The sequence below is a fragment of the Canis lupus genome, chromosome 7 (genome assembly GCF_011100685.1).
Source record: "Canis lupus familiaris isolate Mischka breed German Shepherd chromosome 7, alternate assembly UU_Cfam_GSD_1.0, whole genome shotgun sequence".
Lineage (NCBI taxonomy): Eukaryota > Metazoa > Chordata > Mammalia > Carnivora > Canidae > Canis > Canis lupus.
This window is the reverse complement of record NC_049228.1, coordinates 30955148-30976636: the sequence shown is the minus strand read 5'-3', so window position 1 is coordinate 30976636 and position 21489 is coordinate 30955148. Positions and strand designations below refer to the sequence as shown.

Genomic DNA, 21489 nt, shown 5'->3' with positions numbered 1-21489 from the left:
TGCAGTCATCTACAAGGCAATATATAAATAAGCAATTAAAAAACAAAATGCATATCATTACTTAAATGAAGAATATACAGTATAACAGCAGTAGAGATTTTTAGTAGATAGGTAATAATCATCCATCCTGTAGAGATTTAGAGCATCGTTTCTGATATGCTTCATGATTTGATAGTAATATAGAACTTTTCTAGAGCCATAAGGGGTTTTCTTTCTAGATTTCCATTATCCCAGATTCTTCCCATTTTATGATGGCTCATTAGGAAGTAATCACCTATACACACACACACACACACACACACACACACACACACATCCCCAAATGAGCACAAGCTGACTTTTCCTTGAAGATCTTTTAGCTGTTATTTATGTTAGTTATGTCCCATAGTTACATGACTTTCAGTAAACTTCTTTTAGAATCTGTGCTAGCTTGTTATGGTAATGTAGTAACAGATGCAGACATTGTTATTATTTCCTTGGAGGGCATCTGAAGTTTAAGCTCTAATTGGTAAATTTCACTTTGAGGGCCTTAAATTGATGGACAGACAAATTCCACCAGGGGTGGCTCTCACATTACTTGGTCTATAGCACAGTTTAAGTAGCTACTTGGGCCGATGAAGCTGGGTGCTATAGACGGGCAAACTCATAGGGCAGTAGAATTGGTACTGCCAGGTTTGTGCTGAGCTGCAGATTTCTCTTTGATTTTATCTAATTGAGGTGAAATGTATATAGCATGAAATTAATCATTTAAGGTAAACAATTCAGTGGCGTTTAGCATGTTCACAGTTTGTGCAGCTACTGCCTTTTTCTAGTTCTGAAATGTTTGCATCACCCCAAAAGGAACCTTCATTCATAAAGCAGTTGCCCTTCATTTTCCTCCAGCCCCAGCCCGTCTCTATATAGAGATTTACCTATTCTGGATATTTCATATAATGGGATCATGGGCTATGTGACCTTTTTTGTGTCTGGCTTCCTTCACTTGCCACAATGTCTTCGAGGTTCATCTACATTGTAGTATGTATAATACTTCATTCCTTTTAATGGCTGAATATTACTCCATTGTGTGTACATACCACAGTTTGTTTATCCAGTTGTTTGTTGATGGACATTTGGGTTGTTTCTACTTTTTAGGCTATTGTGAGTAGTGCTGCTATGAACATTAATATCAAAGGATTTATTTGAGTACCTGTTTTTACTTCTTTTGGGTATATTCCTCGCAGTAGATGGGTCATTAATAATTCTGTATTTAGCTTTTTGAAGAACCACCAAAGTCTTTTCCACAGCACCTGAATCATTTCACATTTGCATAGTCAATGTACAAGGATTCCAGTTTCTCTATTCTTCCCAACACTTGTTATTTCCTTTTTTTCCTGTTAATAGATATCCTAATGAGTTGAATAATCTACATTTATTTGTTTGTTTATTTTTAAAGATTTTATTTATTTATTCATGAGAGAGACAGGGAGGAAGAGAGAAGCAAACTCCTGGCAGGGAGCCTGTGGGACTTCATCCCTGGACCCCGGGATCACGCCCTGAGCTTAAAAAGGCAGATATCCTACCACTAAGTTACCCAGGGGCCCCTATGTATTTTTTTAAATAATGTACTTTTTTAAAGTAGCACCTCTGCACTCTTTTTTCCTCAGGGAATAAATAATATAGAAACTGAATCCCTTCTCTTGTTTCTAATAGTGTCTTTGTGCATCTCCTTCTATATTATGGTCAGAATGTCTTGCAAGAATGAGATGAGCAGTGGCAGAGTAGACAGAGTAGACAGAGTATAAACTGTCTACATCTGAACCATTACTGAACTGCCTTACTTTGTTGGGATTGGTGACTATTCTTTTTTATGTTCTGCCTTCTGTCATCTTTTTATAGATAACTCCTTTGGAGTAATCATCTTTTACATTGTAATTGTTTATTTTCTTTTTTTTTTTTAATTGTTTATTTTCTTGTCTGTCACCTGTACCTAACTGTTGAACAACTTGTGATATGGGAGCATGACTTGTTTATTTTTGTAAACCAAAGACCTAATAGAATATCTAAAATTGTTTGTTTGGATTCCTGGATGTTAAACTTGTGTCATAGTGTCTTCTACTTTTGGGAGAGAAATGCTTAATGTTTTTCTTCTTCACATAACCACTTCCTTTTATTTTTTATTATTATTATTTTTTTTAATGATAGTCACAGAGAGAGAGAGGCAGAGACACAGGCAGAGGAAGAAGCAGGCTCCATGCACCGGAAGCCCGATGTGGGATTCGATCCCGGGTCTCCAGGATCGCGCCCTGGGCCAAAGGCAGGCGCCAAACCGCTGCGCCACCCAGGGATCCCTAACCACTTCCTTTTAATTCCATCTCATCCTCTTAAGATTCAACTAAAATATTGCCTCTGAAAGAGCATTACCTTTTCCCTTAAAGTCCCCCTTATGTATCCTGGTCACATGTGAACATCTGCTGTTTTGGTTGCCGTGTTGTTTTATGAAACTGGAACCACAGTTGTTACCTCTCCACCCCCACTAGATTTTCCCTATCCCTTTGTCCTCTTTATTTTTTCCATAGCATTTATTTCTATCTAATGTTCAATACTTTTCATTTTCATTTTTATTGTCTGTTGCCCCACACTAGAATTTAAGCTCTATGAAGACATGGTTTCTGTCTCTCTTCTTTACTGTTCTATCTCCTGCATCTAGGACAGTGTCTGCCACATAGATACTCAGGAGTTTTTCTTTAATGGTGAATTAATAGGCCTGAGAACTCCTTAAGAACAAGGACTGTGGGGATTCCTGGGTGCTTAGGGGTTGAGCGTCTATCTTCGGCTCAGGGCGTGATCCTGGGGTCCTGGGATAGAGTCCTACATTGGGCTTCCTGCATGGAGCCTGCTTCTCCCTCTGCCTATGTCTCTTGCCTCTCTCTCTCTGTCTCTCATGAATGAATGAATGAATGAATGAATGAATGAATGAATGAATAAATAAATAAAATCTTTAAAAAATTTTTTTAATTAAAAAAGAACAAGGACTGTTCTTTTCTTCTTTATATAATCTCAGCACTTGGCACACCAATGCACAGGAAATGTTTGTTGAATGTAGCATTCATTCTTACAACAAGGTCTTTCTTCTACATGGTATATTATTGGTTCTCTTTTGTTGTTGTTTATACCTAAATAACATTTATATGTTTTATTTTTAATCTATTCCAATAGTGACTACTTTGGAATACAGATACTGAGTTTATTTGGCTATATCCTAAATGATTAACTTCTTAACCAACAGTGTTGTCCATCTTTACAGTCAAAAGAAATTTCTCCTTTCAAATGAACATTTTTATCTTTATAGGGAATATCTTTTGATAATGTAGTTATGGCTATATACATGAAATTTATGAATGAATCATCTTCCATTTGCACTGAGAGTGTTCATTTTGCTTATGTGCATTTTCTGCTTTTATATAATTATTTAGGTGTAAATATCTATATAAAATAATATATCAGATGAACCAGATTTATAAGAGGAGATCACATACACTGCAGATTAGATTAAGTTCCCAATTTAATTAGCCAATGATAACAAATGTTTTTGGAAGCAAAGTAGCTTCAGCATAGATGTAGTATATTTAATGTGGCTTCCCCTTGTCCCCAACATTATTAATTGGGTTGGGGTAAGCAGCTGACTATGACACTCTCTCTTTACAAGTAGAGTCTTATCAGATCTAAGAAGGAAGAGGGTACCTTATTCTTTTATATATTCAGAGTTTAGGCCCCCACTCAGAGTAAGTAATTTTTTATCCTCCTTTGAAATCAAGAATATTAACAAATATTTTCAGGGATTCCAGAAATCTCAGTTGTCTGTAACCAATATCTTTGATTTAATTCTGTTTTGTGATGTGTGATGTTTCTCATACTTGGTGTGAATAGCACAGTAACAATGTAACAAATCAATTTCTATGCATTAGCAAAAGAGTCTGAGGCCACTTACATTAGAAAAAAGATTTTTTTTCCTTTTTAAAACTGGCTTCCTTTAGACATAGCTGTATCCTGAAGAGATTTTTAAAATATATTACTATAAGTTTTAATTTTGGCCTTAAAGGGTTGATCTGGTTGATCTGTTTTTGTTAGGCTATATAGGCATCAAGACTGGGGAGAGATTGGTGTGCCTGGGTGGCTCAGTTGGTTGAGCATCCAACTCTTAATTTCAACTCAGGCCATAATCTCAGGGTTGTGAAATCAAGCCCTTCATTGGGCTCCATGGGACATGAAGCTTGCTTGGATTCTCTCTCACCCTCTTACCCCCCCCCCCCAAAATAAGATTTGGGAAAGATTATTTATAATTAGATTGGCCCTTAAAGAAGGTAGATTCCAGGCTGCATGTTGAATAATACCTGGACTTTCAGACATAGAGAAGATGATGGAGGACATCTACATTTGGATCCTATTGTGAGGATGTTATATTAGTTTTCTGTCTCCTCCTTCTTCCCCACATTCTTCTCCTCCTATCTTTGTACTTCCCTCCCTAGTATGTTATGTTTCCTGTCCCATTTATAAATTCTAACATTAGCATTTAGAGGGTATAGATTTCTATTCTCATTTATGGAGAAATAACAATAACAGTAGGGTAAATAAAAAACAGGTGCAGTCACAGAATTTAAATAGCAGAAGTCAGTCTAATCCAAGAGATAGTTCACTTTGGAGATGACATTGAAGGAAAGATAGAAAAGAAGCCTATTTTAGGAAATGTGAAACTGAACAAAACATTAAGTTGTTATGACCAGTTTTTTTGTTGTTATGACCAGTTATAATACCCACGATAGATCATTTGAAAAATATAGATTAATGTATCTACTATCGACATTTTGATTTGTTGCCTATTCGGAGCCCTTTTTTGGGGGGGGCCAAAAGTTTTATATAATGTGGTAATATTTTTCATGAGCTTTAAATTTGATCAACTTAAAACTTTTTACTTTATTGTAAAATAGTAAAAGTAGAGCAACAAGCTGTGAGGTAGAAACCAAAGGCTCAGATTTCTTATACTGTCATCATGTGCTATATCCTTAGCATGACCTTGGCTTCAGTTATAAGTTGGTTAATATCCTTTGCTAATGACTGTTGAATTGGACTCCTTGATCTTAGGATGGTATAGTAGAAAGAACAATGAGAAGAGAGTCAAGGATTCCGAATTTCAGTCTGGCCTTGGTAATTATCCAGCTCTGTTACTTCAGTGAACATATTTCCATATATTATTTTGTTTTTCTCATTTGTAAATTAAGGAGGTTGATTGATTCCTTTTGATGGTGCCTTTCAGTTTTGCCTTTTCCAAAATGCCATATAAATGGAATCATACTATGTAGCTATTAAGTCTGGCTTCTTTCACTTGGCTTAGTATGTTTGACATTCATCCCCCTATTGTTCTATGTATCACAGCTCAATCTCCCCTCTCGCTGCCCTCCCCAGGCTGGAGAAGTGCCAAATGTGTTGCAGTAGTATGTATATAGAAGGTACAGATTATTGCTTTTGGGTTAGAGAGCTGGGAACCATGAAGGAAGGTAGCATTTGAGCTGTGAGTTCCATTTAAAGGACTTTGAAAGCCTGACACCTGTGCAAAGCTGGGTAGTATGAACTCTTCCTTTGATTTTTATATTTGATCTTTGCTGGTTACGAAGAGAGCAACAAGAACTTCTGGGGAGATGAGGACTCCATGTACATTCAGCTGGGCCTTCACTGTAACTGGTGCTGCCTTGGATTCACCTTTTGGATTCCCTTACACATTCCCAAACCTTTTCTCTTGTCCAGAACTTTTTTTTTTCTTTCTTTTTATAAGGCTTTATTTATTTATTTATTATTTATTTATTTATTTATTTATTTATTTGTCAGAGAGCGAAAGCGCACGCGCGTGCAAGCTTGTGTACAAGCAGAGGGAGCAGCAGGCAGGGAGGAAAAGCAGGCTTCTCTCTGAGCATGGAGCCCAGTGTGGTACTTGATCCCAGGACCCCGGGATCATGACCTGAGCCAAAGGCAGGCACTCAACCACTGAGCCACCCTGGCGCTCCTGTCCAGAAGTTTTCTGCCTTCTGTTTTGCTGTTTTTGTTTTCTGAAAATGACCACCTTTTGATTACTGAGAAAAATTGTAGCTGTCTCCCTCAGCTTTATATTTTTTTTTTCACTCAGCTTCTCCTTTTCACTCGCATGTAAGAAATAACCTTTTCCACTATTATGATCCTTCACATTTCACTCTTAATTCTGTCTTCTCACTTCCTTCAAGTTCTTACCCCATCTTTTCACCCCTCCTTGCATATTCAGTATATCCCTTCCCATAGAACCTTTCCTCACAGTGCTGAGGTATACATGGGTTTATCAGCCCGTAGACCCTCACAGTCCCCCACCCCCAGTCTATACCCCTTTCAAAGACCGTCTTCTCTCACTCCTGCCACTGCCAGACTTACTAAAGGATGGAGCCCCACTCAATACTTTGGCTTCATTACCACCTACTTTTTCCTTTGCTCCTTACAATCTGGATGTGTCCTTGAAATTTTATTGCAACTCTTTTGTCATGGGCGTTTTACTGTTTTAATGTAAATGTAATAATCTTAGACACCTGTATGTAAACATGCATGTATAGTTTAAGTACTCATGTGTCTCCCATTCTGATCATGAAACAGAATGTTACCCTGTCCTAGGAGGCCACTGTAGGTCCACCCTGGTTAGAGTCCCTTCTCCTGCCACAGAGGTAGAATTCATTCTAAATTTAGTGTTAATAGTCATATTGCTTTTCTTTCCAAATTTCTAATTAGTTTTTTTTTAAGATTTTATTTATTTATTCATGAGAGACACACACAGAGAGAGGCAGAGACATAGGCAGAAGGAGAAGCAGGCTCTATGCAGGGAGCCCAATGTGGGACTTGATCCGGGTACTCCAGGATCCTGCCCCGGGCCAAAGGCAGGCACACAACTGCTGAGCCACCCAGGTTTCCCTCTTTACAAATTTTTTTCATCTGTGTATTTACTATCCTCAAATAGTACTTAGATTCATCTGTTGCCATTATATAAATTGAATCAGACTATATTCTGACTGGTTTCTTTTGTTCAACATTATGTTTTTGAGATTCATCCAACTTAGTGCATATGTTTATAATTTATTTTCAGTGGATAGAATACCCCATTATATGAATATATCACAAGTTTTCTATCCATTCTATTATTTGGGTTATTTTTAGGCTTTTGCTATTACGTTATTGCTGTAAAATAATTTTGTACTTATCTCTCGATGCATTTGCATAAAAGTCTAAAAAGACTTAGTAGTGTAAGTGCTGACCTTACTCCAGTGTTACTCGGTACTGCCAGCCAGTTTTCAAAGCATTTGTACTACTTTGTATCTCTACCAACAGCAGATAAGAATTTCACAATCTGGCCAAAATTTGATATTAACCAACTTTGTAATTTTAGCCAATTTAGTGGCCATAAAAAGCCAATTTAGTGGCCATAAAATGGTATTGTATTGGGATTTTAATTTGCATTTCCCTAGCTTCCAGGGAAGCTGAACGTCTTTTCTAGTGTTTGTGCACCACTTATGTTTCTTCTTTTGTGAAATTCCTGTTCATTTCTATTGGTTTGGCATTTTTATTGGATTCATAGGAATTCTCTGTGTGTTATGAATACTAATCCTTTGTTGTTTGTATGTATTGCAAATACTTTCTTCTTTGCATTCTCTTTGTGTAGTCCTTTGATGAACAGAAGACTTTTTAAATTTTGAAGTAGTTAAACTTACATCTTCTCATTTTTTGGGTTTTGATAAAGAAATCCTTTTCCCAAGGTTATAATGATGTACTCTTAATTTGTCTTCTGAAAATGTAATAGTTTTGAACTTTACATTTAGGCCTTTAATCCTTCTGAAACTTATCTTTCTTCCTTCCTCCCTCCCTGCTTGCCTGTCTGCTTGCTTGTGTCCTTCCTTCTGTATAGTACGAATTGATCTAATTTCATTTTTTTCCCCAAATAGATACCCAGTTATCCTTTATTGGAAACTCCATCCTTTTCTCGCTGATGTGTAGTAGTACTACCTATCACGTTGCAAGTATTTAAAGTGTGGTTTCCAGACTCTACTCTGGTCTGTTCATCACTGTTCTAATACTATGCTGTTCTAATTATTGCTGTTCTATGATAATTCATAATATCTTGATAGTACAGATCCCTCCACTTGGGTTTTTTTCAAAAGCATCTTGACCCTTTGCCCTTCTATTTAAATTTTAGAATCTTGGGGCATCTAGCTGGCTCAGTTAGAAGAGCAAGCAACTCGATCTTGGGGTCATGAGTTCAAGCCCCACCACATTGGGTATAGAGATAACTGGGGGGAAAACTTTAAAATTAATAATGTTAGAATCAGATTGTCAGTTACACCCATACACCCCAACTCTGAGAAAGAGAATGAAGGAAAGAGAAAGAAAATAACTTACTGAGATTTTGATATGAAATTGCTTTGAATCCGTAGATCAGTTTGGAAAGAACTGATTGATATCTTACAATGTTGAGTTTTCCAGTAAATGAGCATTTACATATGTCTTCTTTATAATATTTAAATAAAGTTCTATAGTTTTTCGCTAATTAGGAATTGCTGTGGGCATATAGCTTTATTCTCAGGATTTTATATTTTTGAAATGTTAGAAATAAAATGTTAAAAATGTTTACCTTTGGTATATAAAAGCAATTTTGATAGTTTCATGTGCTACAACCTTATTAAACTCTCTTATTCTAGAAATAGATCATTGGATTCCTCAGTACTATATATACATTATCAAATCATCTGAAAAGAAAGTTTTATGTCTTTTCCCAACTGGTGTATTTTCTTTTCTTGCCTTGTCTGTTGGCAGAGCCATCCAGGAGCTGACACCCTTAGCTTGTTCTTAATTTTAATGCTTTTAATATTACTCTTTATCAAGTTAGGGAAGTTTCTTTCTGTTCCTTTGCCTAGAATTTTTATCATAAGTGGATATTGAATTTTATCTAAGGACTTTCTTTACCCTTTGAGATGATTATAGGATTTCTCCCCTTTAATGAAGGTGGTGAATCACGCCAATTTTTTTTTAACCCCAAACTATTTGCATTCCTGAGATAAATCCATGGTGGTCATAATATTTTATCTTATGAGATTATTTTTGCTAGCACTATTTAGGATATTTTAATATATGTTTGTGAGTAAAACTGGCATATATATTTTTTTCTTTTTTATACTCCTCTTTGTCAGGTTTTGGTAGTGAGATTATGCTGACCTCATAAAATAAGTTAGGAATTATTTCCCTTTTTTCCCCATACTCTGGAAAAGTTGTGTAAGATTGGACTTGTTTGTCCCTTGGATTTCTGGAAGCAAGCAGAGTAAAATTATCTAGGTTTTCATTTTTCCTTTTGGGAAGATTTTTTACTTACAAATTAAATTTCTTCAAATGTTGTGGGATCCTTTGGATTTTCTATTTCTTCTTGAGTTAGTCTTGATAAGTTATATTTTCTTGGGAGTAATCCTTTTTTTTAAGATTTTATTTATTTGTTTATTTATTTATTTATTTATTTATTTATTTATTTATTTATGAGAGATACAGAGAGAGAGGCAGAGACACAGGCAAAGGTAGAAGCATGCTCCATGCAGGGAGACTGATGTGGGACTCCGTCCTGGGAGTTCAGGATCTCGCCCCGGGCTGAAGGCAGGCACTAAACCACTCAGCCACCCAGGTATCCCGGGAGTAATCCATTTTTAAGTTTTAATTTTATTGACATATTTTTTATTGGTTTATGAATCTTTTTTTTTTTTTAGCATCTGCAGCATTTTTTGATTGTCCTTCCTTCTGTTATCCTTAAATTCTTTGCTCCTTCTCTTTTATTTTTTTCCTTCATCTTACCAGAAGTTTGTAAGCTGTATGAATCTTTTGAAAGAACCAAGTTGGGTATTATGTGGGTTTCCCCCCCCCCCGCTATTTCATTAAGTTTTTATCTTACCTTTATTACTGTCTTTCATCTATTCTCTTTGGATTAATTTCTTTCTCAGTATTTGATCCTGTTCTATACCATTTAGCAGTAGTAAACCACCCCATCCTTGTAGCCTTCTTTTGCCTGTGCCTGGCTCCTAAGGTACACTAGTCCTGAGAGATTTTTTTTTTCCTGTTTTCTAACTGCTTCCTCTCTAGTTCTCTTTGTGTTTACATCTCCTTATGTATAGACCCTCTTATCTTCTTTTCTCTATATCCACTTTTAGTTGATTGACATTTTTATTCTCCAGATTTCAACTATCACTTCTCTGTGAGTGATTACTCAGAATCAGGGGACCCTGTCCTCCACTTGGCTTTTCCACTAACTAGCTATGACATTTTGAACAATTCATGAAGACTCCTTAATCTTCACCAATAAAATAAGGAGGTTGGATTCAAGATCTCTGAGGTTCACCTAAGTAACACTGTTCTAGTGGCAACCTTATAGAATCTTTAGCTCTGGACTATGTCATTTCTAAATGCCTTCTGGATCACTTTTCTTACATGTTTTGGGGTTTCTCAAACTCTGTATATGTTATGTTAATCTTCTTACATAATTTACCTTCTCTCCCAGCCTGTTAATTCCCCTGGCTCCTTATTTGGATGTTCCTGTTGTCTCTGACACACATTTGGTTTTGGCTCCCAACATCCCTGTCTCCCTGTACTGTCTGCTTACTCAAGTCAGGTGTGTGTGTCTGTGTGTGTGCCTGTGCCTGTGTCTGTCTGTTCCACTCTCCTTTCCTTTTAGCCCAATTTATATTTTACAAGAATGATTTCTATGTAATATCTACTCTCTTCCATCCCTTACCGCCTAATGGAGCCTCAGAACTTTATTTAAAAAATGCCTGCTTTTCCATCTTAAATCTCTGCTTATCTGAATTGTTGCCCAGAACGTTCTTTTACTTACTAATTTTGGATACTATACCTCTGCATTCTCCCAAGAGGGTAAAGCCAGGCACAGTTACCTGTAGGCTACTGTAGGAGGCTCTGTCCAGAGATAGAAATTAGTCAGTTATGTCATACAGTGCTTTATGATTTACAAGGGGTATATCACTTTTATGGCAACTTGAAAGTGGAACCAGCGTGTAGAATTTTCATGGGAGTGAAATATTTGGTTCTAGAAGACTTCCTATATTGGTGATGTGTTAATCTCTAAATGCTTGTCTCTGTTTTTCAAACTCTCGTCTTCTTTTTAGCCTTGTGGATTGACTGATTTTTTAGATTTTATTTATTCATTCATGAGAGACACACAGAGAGAGAGAGAGAGAGAGAGAGAGAGAAAGAGAGAGCCAGAGACATAAGCAGAGAGAGAAACAGGCTCCATGCAGAGAGCCCCGATGTAGGACTTGATCCCAGAACTCCAGGATAACGGCCTGAGCTGAAGGCAGACACTCAACCACTGAGCCACCCAGGCGTCCCTAGCCTTGTGGATTTATGTAATATATATTAAACATAATTCTCTAATGGTGCACAATCTTAAAATCAACCTAAGTAATGATTTTCTGCATAGAAATAGAGACAGCAGCTAGTGACAGAATGTGCAACTTTAAAATAATGAAGTTTCTGTATATGGCTTGTGAAGGTGACCCTAATTTAAATTTTAATTCATACTAGTTTCTCACTACTTGATACAAGTATATATGCTCTTTTAATATTGTTAGCTATGTATGTCTAGGTAGGCCTTTCATTTTCTATTTATGGAAAACTTGGGGAAAAAAACCATAAGAGAACAATCACTATGAAGTTTTAAGTAGGTAACACTCCTTTTATAATTATCTCAAGGAAACCTTAAGTAGTTCTTTTGATTCATGTGATCTACCTCATTATTCTTATTAAAATGATACATTTGCTAGAGTTTAGTTAGGATATATAATGGCATAAGTTAGTAGCCATTTAGAAATACTACTCTAATGTGCTAGCTTCTACTGCCCTAACTGGTGTGCTCCATGTGTGCACACACAGGAGTATGGATGGACAGGTGGGTCGTTTGAATGTTAGGAAATGGAAGTTCCTGTGTCTTGATGATTCTTGCAGGTTCTTGCAGTCTTATATTTTGAGTACACGGAATTCTGGTAATTTGTAAATAATAACTCGATATATTAGATTGAAAACAATGTATTATATTCTTTAAAAATTTCTGAGTATTAGGATGGTATGCCTTTTATAAATTAGTCCTCTTCTAACATCAGATCTCAGCATAAGTGATTAAAATGCACAGGCATAACAGCTCGAAGGTTGTAATTATAGAAAAACTCTTGCTAATTAGATATATGCAGCAATCTATACTTTGGGATTGAAGAAATGAGTAAAACTATTTTATCATGTAAATGGTGGTTTTTGCCATCGGACTGTCATGTATTAAAAGCCTAAGTTAAGAATGTATCATCTTGGAAAGTCACCAGTGAATTTCTTCTGCTCATGCCAAGTATTGAGAACAGGGAGACCAAAAAAGAGCTTTAGTCCCTCCTTGGAAGTCTGTCTGTACCATTCTGTACAACAGTAGTAATGACAATAATCTCTTCCTTGATGCTCATAGGTGCCATGCTCATTCTGACCCCAATTACTACATTCACTTCTGGATTCTGTAACACTATTTTAGGATTAGAATTCATTATTTATATTTTTGTTGCTGTTTCTTAGGCTTTGTGTTCATATTTACTTGTCCAGCAGTCCTCTCTTTAAAAGATAAATCATTTTACTGTATTTTATCTATCTTTTAAATCTTATTTATGGAGGAACTTAGGAAAGCGCATATACAAAATAGATGCCTGGTAAATGCTCATGACTAAAGTCTAGTGCTTTATTTCATTTGAGTTTGTTTTTAATTAGTTAACATTATTTTGCTTGCTTTCTAGGCACACAAACCAATGGTCTGGACTTTCAGAAGCAGCCTGTGCCCGTTGGTGGAGCAATTTCAACAGCCCAGGCCCAGGCTTTCCTTGGACATCTCCATCAGGTAGAATGCTCTGCTCAACATGAGGGAGAGTAAAAACTGGAGGCACAGAATGTTAGAACCTAGGGAAGTTACTTCAGTGTGCAGGACTTTTTTTTATATTTTTAAAAATTTATTATTCAAAGAGATAAAGAGAGGCAGAGACATAGGCAGAGGGAGAAGCAGGCTCCCTCTGGGGAACCTGATGTGGGACTCGATCCCAGGGCCCTGGGATCATGCCCTGAGCCAAAGGCAGACACTCAACCACTGAGCCACCCAGGTGCCCCCAGTGTGCAGGACTTTTTAAATCAATTAAAGCCTGGTGCTAATCACATCTGATTGTGTCCTTCAGAATGGCTAGACTGGAATCATAGTGTTTAATTGACTGTATAGCTACTGACCTCACCGTTGTGTGGAAAAAACAATTCTTTGTTATGAATGGAATGTACATAACAACTGTCACTGTGGGTCTGTGATGGCTCACTGAAGGTAGTAAATTACAGTCATCCAAAAGGATGTAGCCACCATTGCCCGAGACCTACTGTGTAAGACTCTCAGTTCAGAATATGTTTTCATAAACTGTATCTTCGTATGTCTTTTGAGCTTGTAAAATATATCTTTAGACTACCTGTACTTTGTATAAAAGAAGCTCCTGCACTTGAAACAATGGAATTTTAGAAAAGTCTTCTAGGGATCCCTGGGTGGCGCAGCGGTTTAGCGTCTGCCTTTGGCCCAGGGCGTGATCCTGGAGACCCGGGATCGAATCCCATGTCGGGTTCCCGGTGCATGGAGCCTGCTTCTCCCTCTGCCTGTGTCTCTGCCTCTCTCTCTCTCTGTGTGACTATCATAAATAAATAAAGAAAAAAATATTTAAAAAAAAAATAAAAGAAAAAAAGAAAAGTCTTCTAAAGTCCATTTATTTACAAATTCAGAGGAGTAGTATGCTGGTGGCAATTAGCATACTGGAGTGATGTCCTAGTTGACACACACTTTTGCTCAAGCGGATAGCTTTGTTTGCTTTTGAAAGTAGAGGAACTTCTGAAAAAAAAAAAAAAAGTGGAGGAACTTCTATATGAAACTTCCAGGTAAAATATTAAGATGATTTAGCATCTAAAATAATTTAAGACTGTATTGTAGAAAACCAAAAATATTATTTTCATATTGATTTTCTTCTAAAAACTTTTGTAAGTGCACCTGGGTGGCTCAGTTGATTAAGCATCTGCCTATAGCTCAGATCTCAGGGTCCTGGGATCGAGCCCTGCCTCGATCTGCTTCTCTCTCTCTACCTCTGTGTGCGGGCATGCATGTGGGCGTGTGCACACACGCGCGCATACTCTCTCTCTCTTTCTTAGATAGATAGATAGATACATAGATAGATAGTCTTTTAAAAAATAAAAACATGTGTAGCCTCCAACAAGTTTTCTGGTTTTTTAGAGGAATAACATATTTGGTAGTCAATTTATGTGGTACATATTAAGCCTCTACCTGGCTTAAATTTGTGATGGTCCAAATGTGTTAAAAAAAAAAAAAAATCCCAGAAAGTACATAGATGATATGCAGTCTTTTCTCCATTGGATCTGAATTCCAAGAAGAATGCAACTCTTGCACCAGCTCCAAGGCCTCCATCTACTGATTACCAAAATCATTGAACCTTCAGTATCTCCCCAAACCAAAGAACTTTAAAATCAAGGAACTTGATATGAAATCTTGACATCACTGAATTCTCCATTAAGATGTCAGTCCCTGCAGAATTGCTCACCATCTGATTAGACACATAATTAACATAAATGTGGCACTTACCTTCTGTTTCTAGCCCTCTTATTGACCAAATTCATACTCTTTTTCCTTACCATAATTATAAATGTGTGTACACATATACAAAGTAGATGATTTTAGTTCTATCACCCCATAAATTCCATGAAGATGGGAACCTTTTTTAAATCTTTATCCCAGTATTTTCCAAAGAGCCCAAAATATAATAGATGTTCAGTCATTTTTACTGAATAAATGAATGCTAAAGTTATATGGGAATAGAGAGGTAGAAATAATTAGCTGAACCTGTACAATCAAGGACATTTATCACAGGATGACTTTGAGCTAAGTTTTGAAGGATGTTGGGAGGTAGCTAAATGAAGTGGTAAAAGGATGCTCTCACTTTTTTTTTCAACTTTCTATTTTGAACACTTTCAAATTATAGAAAAGTTATAACTGTAGAACTGTTTTTGACTGAAAGCCCCTCATCTGGAATTACCAATTATTAGTATTTGCTGTCTTTGCTGTGTGTGTGTATAAACACACATATATAAAAGTGTACATATATATTTTTTTTCAAAATCATTTTAGATAAGTAGCAGGCACTATGACCTACTTCTAAGTACTTTGTCATGTTTTTCCTAAAAAACAGAATTCTTTTATACAGCTATAACATAAATTTCAAATTCCAGAAATTTAGCATCAATGCAATACTATTATCTAATGTTCAGTCAGTATTTAAGTGTTTTCTGATCTACAGTCTAGTCCACACCTTGCATTTAGTTGTCATGTCTATTTAGGCTTCTTTGTTCTGGAACAATTCCTAGTCTATCTTCATCTTTCATGATATTGACATTTTTTAAAAGTAGAAAACAACTGTTTTGTAGAAGGCCCCTCAATTTGAGTTTAATTTTTCCCTTGTGATTGGATCCAAGTTTTTGACAGGAGCACATTAGAAATTCTGTGGTATCACCTTGTCCCATTATTGTGATATTAAATTTGATTATTTGATAAAGGTAGTGTTTCAGATTTGTCCACTATAAAGGCAGTTTTCTTCCTCTTTGTGATTAGCAAATAATCCATGAGAGGGGATATTTTAAGACCTGTAACTATCCTGTTCCTCAACAAACTTCTACCCAGAAACCACATGACTTAAATAAAATCACATAGAAACTTTACTATTTTAACGCTTTGTACCAAAACTTTCCTCTGGCTCTTTGGTTGAATTCTTAGCCTTTGGATCTTAAGCATCTTTTCAGATAATCCTTCCTTGAATGCACTACATCTAAAATGTGTTCTCTGTAAATGTCTAGGTTTATTTCTGAGGGTTATTATCTATTAACAGGACTGTTAGTTTTATTTTTTTTATTTTTTATTTTTTAAAGATTTTATTTATTTATTCATGAGAGATACAGAGAGAGAGGCAGAGACACAAGCAGAGGGAGAAGCAGGCTCCACACAAGGAGCCCAATGCGGGACTCGATTCCAGAACCCCGGGATCACGCCCTGAGCCAAAGGCAGACGCTCAACCACTGACACACCCAGGTGCCCCCAGGACTGTTAGTTTTAAATAAAGGGTAGCAGTCTATTCATTTTAGCCCTGAACTCTATACTGAGCTCCATATCAACACATATTTAACTTCAGAAAACCTCAATGCAATGTTATATATCCAAGATGGAACTCACTAGCTTTCTATCAATGATACTACCTTTTTCCAGTCTCTCAGATTTGAACCCTAGAATAATTCACGACCTTTTTCTTTATCTATATCCAGCCAGTTACTGGGATCCTATGTAGCACTTCACAGTGTCTCTCATGTTAACTACTTTTTATGCTGACTGCTGCCATTCTAATTTAGGCTTCCATTTATTTTACCCTAGTTTATTTTCTTTTTCTCCCAACATAGTCTTTCTTTGTTTTCAAGACACTGGCATTTTTGAAAAGAATACAAACTAGTTATTTTGTACATTGTTGCTCAGTTGGGGTTTGCAGAGGAATACAACGTAAAGTAACTCTGTGTTCTTTAGTGGATCAAACTGGAAGGCACATGTGTCACTAATGGTGACTTTACCTTTTGTAATTGGTAAATATGTATGGAAAGATAGTTGAGAATATGTAAATATCATGTTATTCCTCAAATTTCACCCATTAGGGCATCCATTGATGACACTTAACCAGAATCAGTTATTATTAACATGATTGCCAAATAATGATCCTGATTCTAATCATGGTTTTAACTCTCTAAATGCATGAAATATATTAAGTGTTATGACAGACTTCCATGTGTGGTTTATAAGACAGATTCTTTATTTCGGCTGGCAGTTTTGAGTTATGACTATAAATGTTTTAAGACTTAGCTATGTAGGTGTATATATAAGGTTTTTACTCTGGTATGTACATGAAAATTTTGAAATTAGAATGAGTAGATAATTCTGATTATTTATAATGATACAAATAATGTATATAAGTAGCTTGTTATTTTTTTCTAATACAAAAAATGAAAGGTGAATTAAGTTGTTAGAATCTAAGTGTCCAATGAATACAAACAGGATGCTATATAAGGATTGCCTAATACCAGTGAGACATGCCTGAAGAGGCTATTTTAGTGTGGGAAAGCATTTTTTAGAGAAGAAATATTAATAGCATTTTCTGGCGGGAGTGGAGGAACTGTGAACTTGTCCATTAAGTTTTCGCCCTCTGAGATAGATCTCTTTATGTTCTCAGTTCTAACTCAGTGACATTCACTTAGTAGAGATTCTTGAAATACTTGTTGATGTCAACTTACAGTATTAGACTAGAAATTTACCTGATTACATTGCTTCTAGGTCCAGCTCGCTGGAACAAGTTTACAGGCTGCTGCTCAGTCGTTAAATGTACAGGTAAGCTGGGTCATGGGATTATGGATCAGTTTTCCTCTTTTTTACCATATTTTTCTGATTTTTTAATAATGAGCATACAATAATTCTATAATAAGAAATACTTAGAGGTATTACCCTTTTTTATTACCTAATGTTATTAAGATCCAAATAATGATAATCATTGACATTAATGAAAATCCAGTTTATATTATGCTACTGCGAATGACAAAAGGTGAACAAGAAAAGTCCTATTTTCAGAGTTAGATATGTACGTTTAGTAAAATGTTTCTAAGTCATACAGTAATAACACATACCTAAACACAAAGCCAAATAATATCTTAATGCCCTTTTGTTTCCAGATGTCTTTTTATTTGTTATTTTATAGTGTAGAGGAAAGAGCACTGGACTGAGATACAAAGGTCTTAGGTTTGTACTGTCGGACTAACTAGCTGTGTGACCTTTGGCAAGTCATTTCACCTCGTGGGGTTCCTTTTGTCTTACATTTATTTAAGTGCGGAAGTTTAGAATCTTGCCATGGTTCCTCTCTGCTCTAAAGTGCTGATTCTAAGGTTTGTAACTAAACCTGTTATAGTCATTGATAGGCTTCATATAGTCAGAATTTTCAGAACAAAAGTTAAATCGGCTACTTTTCTGATACAGACCATATGGTAAAACATGGAGAGTTCAGTTATTCTTCACTCCATCATCATTTAGTGGATCTCCTTCCTTTCGGTATAGTCTTTAGGTTACTAACAGTCAAGAGGGGAAAAACCGTATTCTAGAAGATTGATTTCAGTGTTGCTAATGACTAAAGACCTTGAGTTGAGCATTCCAGGAAACCCAGTGGAATATGGACCTAGTAACACATGGAAGCAAGAAGAGAAAAGAAAAAGAGATAATGTGACCTTCCTTTCTGAGGGAGAGGAGGCAGAAAATTGCCTTGGTTGCCATGGTAAACTTTCATCCCTTAGAGAGATGTTGGCAAACAGGCTGTATCTCCAGTGCAGCATGTTTACAGTCCTGCACTGTAATTATCTCTCAATGACTGGCAGAATTAATCAGAGCCTTTATGTTAATTAGCCTTGCTGCAGTCCCCAAAACAGGTGGTGGGAAATATGCAAATCTATGCAGAATGTTAATGCTCTGCATACCCAGTTTTAATTACCATAAAATTTCCTCTTAGTGTCCCTTTTAGGAGTGTGTTCTCTTTCCCTCCTGACTGCAGCATTTTCCCTCTAAATTTGTGTGTTACTTGTTGGGATTTGCTAAGCTTACAGTTATTTTAAATATTAGATGAAAGGTTCTGTGGGTCAAGTAATCAGTCTCTGAGACGATATATTTAAGGAAGTTTCCCACTGACCACCGAATACATCTCAGAATGTTGGGATGGAGGGTCTGATGTAGAGGTGGATTAAGAATGTGCTCTTCCCTTATTCCTTATTTCCAGAGTTGAGGATTGGGTTTTTTAAAGAATCCTGTTGATCTGGGGAGGACCAATTTTTTTTTTTTTTTTCTTGGAAGTTGTAACTAGAGCAGTGGAATATTGCTCTAGTTGGAACAAACTGAGTCTATGCCAAAAAGTATAGACTCATTGGAACAAAAAGTCTATACCAAAAACTTGTATTGTGGATAATTTTTATATTTTATTTTTCTACTTTTATTTTTTTTTCTACTTTTATATGTTCCATATTTGACCATTTATACTTAGAAAACAACAAATAGTAAATGTGATTTTTAAAGGAAAAAAGTCTAAAAACTTACTATGTCAAAATTAGGAAAATACAAAGATTAATAAGAAAGGAAAAGAGGGAAACCAGAAAACCTATGACTAGATAAATTCATGTTGTAAATAATTCTTAAAATATGGAGTTTTAAGTACAGTTTTTTTAGTCAGTCACTTGAACTCTCATGTTCCTTCCTGAACTGCTCAGTCTAAATCTAATGAAGAATCCGGAGAGTCACAGCAGCCAAGCCAGCCTTCCCAGCAGCCTTCAGTGCAGGCAGCCATCCCCCAGACCCAGCTCATGCTGGCTGGAGGACAGATAACTGGGGTAAGTCTCCACTAAGAATTCTAATAAGCTTTGTGTTGGAACTGCCATTGGTCAATACCTGATTAGTACTGTTTTTTGCAGTAGGTGCGCCTGGGTGGCTTGGTCAATCGGTTAAGTGTCTGCCTTCGGCTTGAATCATGATCCCAGAGTGCTGGGATTGCCCTGCGTTGGGCTCCTGCTCAGCGAGGAGTCTTGTTTCTCCTCTCCCTCTGCTCTTCTGTCCACTTGTATGCTCTCTCTCTCTCAAATAAATAAATAAAACCCTTTAAAAATCGGGACGGGGGGAGGTAGAGGAGGATGCCTGGGTGGCTCAGTGGTTGAGTATCTGCCTTTGGCTCAACTCAGGTCCTCATCCTGGGGTCCTGGGATCAAGTCCAGGACTCCCCGCAGGGAACCTGCTTCTCCCTCTATCTGTGTGTCTGCCTTTCTCTGTGTCATTCATGAATAAATAAAGTATTTAAAAAAAAAAAAAAGAAGAAAGAAGAAGGAGAAGAAGAAGAGGAGGAGGAGGAGGAGGAGGAGGAGGAAGAAGGAGAAGAAGAAGAGGAGGAGGATTCGTGAGTACCTCGGCTCCTCCTCCTCCGCGCATCCTCCCCATCCCCTCAACGAAATAACGCCATCCCTCCCGAAGAAAGAAAGAAAGAAAGAAAGAGAAAGAAAGGAAGAAAGAAAGAAAGAAAAATGGTTTAGAGTGGACAGTGACATGGTTTTGCCTGACACTATTTTCTGTACTGTAGGAATTTTCTGTAGGCAGCTCTGAAAAAGGAATTACCTTTGTCATAAGTTTTCAGGGTATCTTTTCTTACTTTTGCAGATGCTTTAGATAAACTAAACACTTCTTTAAACTCATGTTTCAACCGTTGCTTCATCATGCCAGTGAAGTCATCCTGTAACTGAGACCATTACATTGATGAAATTATAGTGGTTAGTTTGGAGTTCTGATATTGCTGCAGAGTAGAAGTTAAAGAACAGACCAGTACCTACAAAAGAAAAACATTTTCTTTGAAGTCACGGTGTAATGTTCTCAAATGAAACCTCTGGTCTCCTGCCCTGGCTCTGCAGTTTGCTGTCTGGGCTAATCTACTTGTCTCCCTATGCCTCATTTTTCTTTCAGTTAGATGAGGATGTTCTCCATGTAAGATGCATCTCATATTATTCAAAGGTGAAGAGTCCCAATATTTGTGAAACTCAAAGAACAGTGTTTGGCACGTAACCATCAATAAATGTCATTTACTTTTATTGGTAATAAATTGGCCTTCTCATGAATATATTAAGTTTTTAACTTTTCAGCTTTCTTTGTTTTAATACTTCAAAAATATATATTTTAAAAGATTTCATTTTATTATTTATTCATGAGAGACAGAGACAGACAGAGAGAGAGGGAGGGAGAGACAGAGACAAGGCAGAGGGAGAAGTAGGCTCCATGCAGGGAGCCCGACATGGGACTCCATCCCGGGTCTCCAGGATCACGCCCTGGGCTGAAGGCGGCGCTAAACAGGTGAGCCACCCGGGCTGCCCAAGACTCCAAAAATATTTTTCCAATGTTGAACATTTGTCTGTTACTTTGTGGGTGGAAAGGCTAGGAGAGAGATAAGAGTTGTTATTGTTCAATTCATATCACATCAGCCCACACAATGTTTTCTTTTTTCTTTTTCTTTTTCTTTTTCTTTTTTTTTTTTTTGTTAAGTATGTCTTGGTAATGGAAAAGCTCTTTTAAGAAATGTCCCAAAACTGGGACACCTGGGTGGCTCAGGGCATGATCCCAGTGCAGAGATCAAGTCCCACATCAAGCTCCCTGTGAGGAGCCTGCTTCTCCCTCTGCCTGTGTCTCTGCCTCTCTCTCTGTGTCTCTCATGAATAAATAAATAAAATCTTAAAAAAAAAAAAAAAAGAAGACAT

At 36.8% G+C, this 21489-nt stretch overlaps 1 protein-coding gene across 5 annotated transcripts in view; it reads left to right on the top strand.

Annotated features, from left to right (window-relative positions):
• POU2F1 (POU class 2 homeobox 1) overlaps positions 1 to 21489 on the top strand; it is a 186946-nt gene that overhangs the window by 116001 nt on the left and 49456 nt on the right. For all 5 annotated transcript variants that reach the window (XR_005362148.1, XM_038542646.1, XM_038542648.1 and 2 more), the window contains 3 exons: positions 12852 to 12952; positions 17507 to 17560; positions 19471 to 19590. Coding sequence is in view for 4 of the 5 variants with exons in the window: in XM_038542646.1 (XP_038398574.1) it covers positions 12852 to 12952; positions 17507 to 17560; positions 19471 to 19590 (275 nt within the window). In the remaining variant the exon portion in view is untranslated. The remainder of the gene's footprint in view (positions 1 to 12851; positions 12953 to 17506; positions 17561 to 19470; positions 19591 to 21489) is intronic.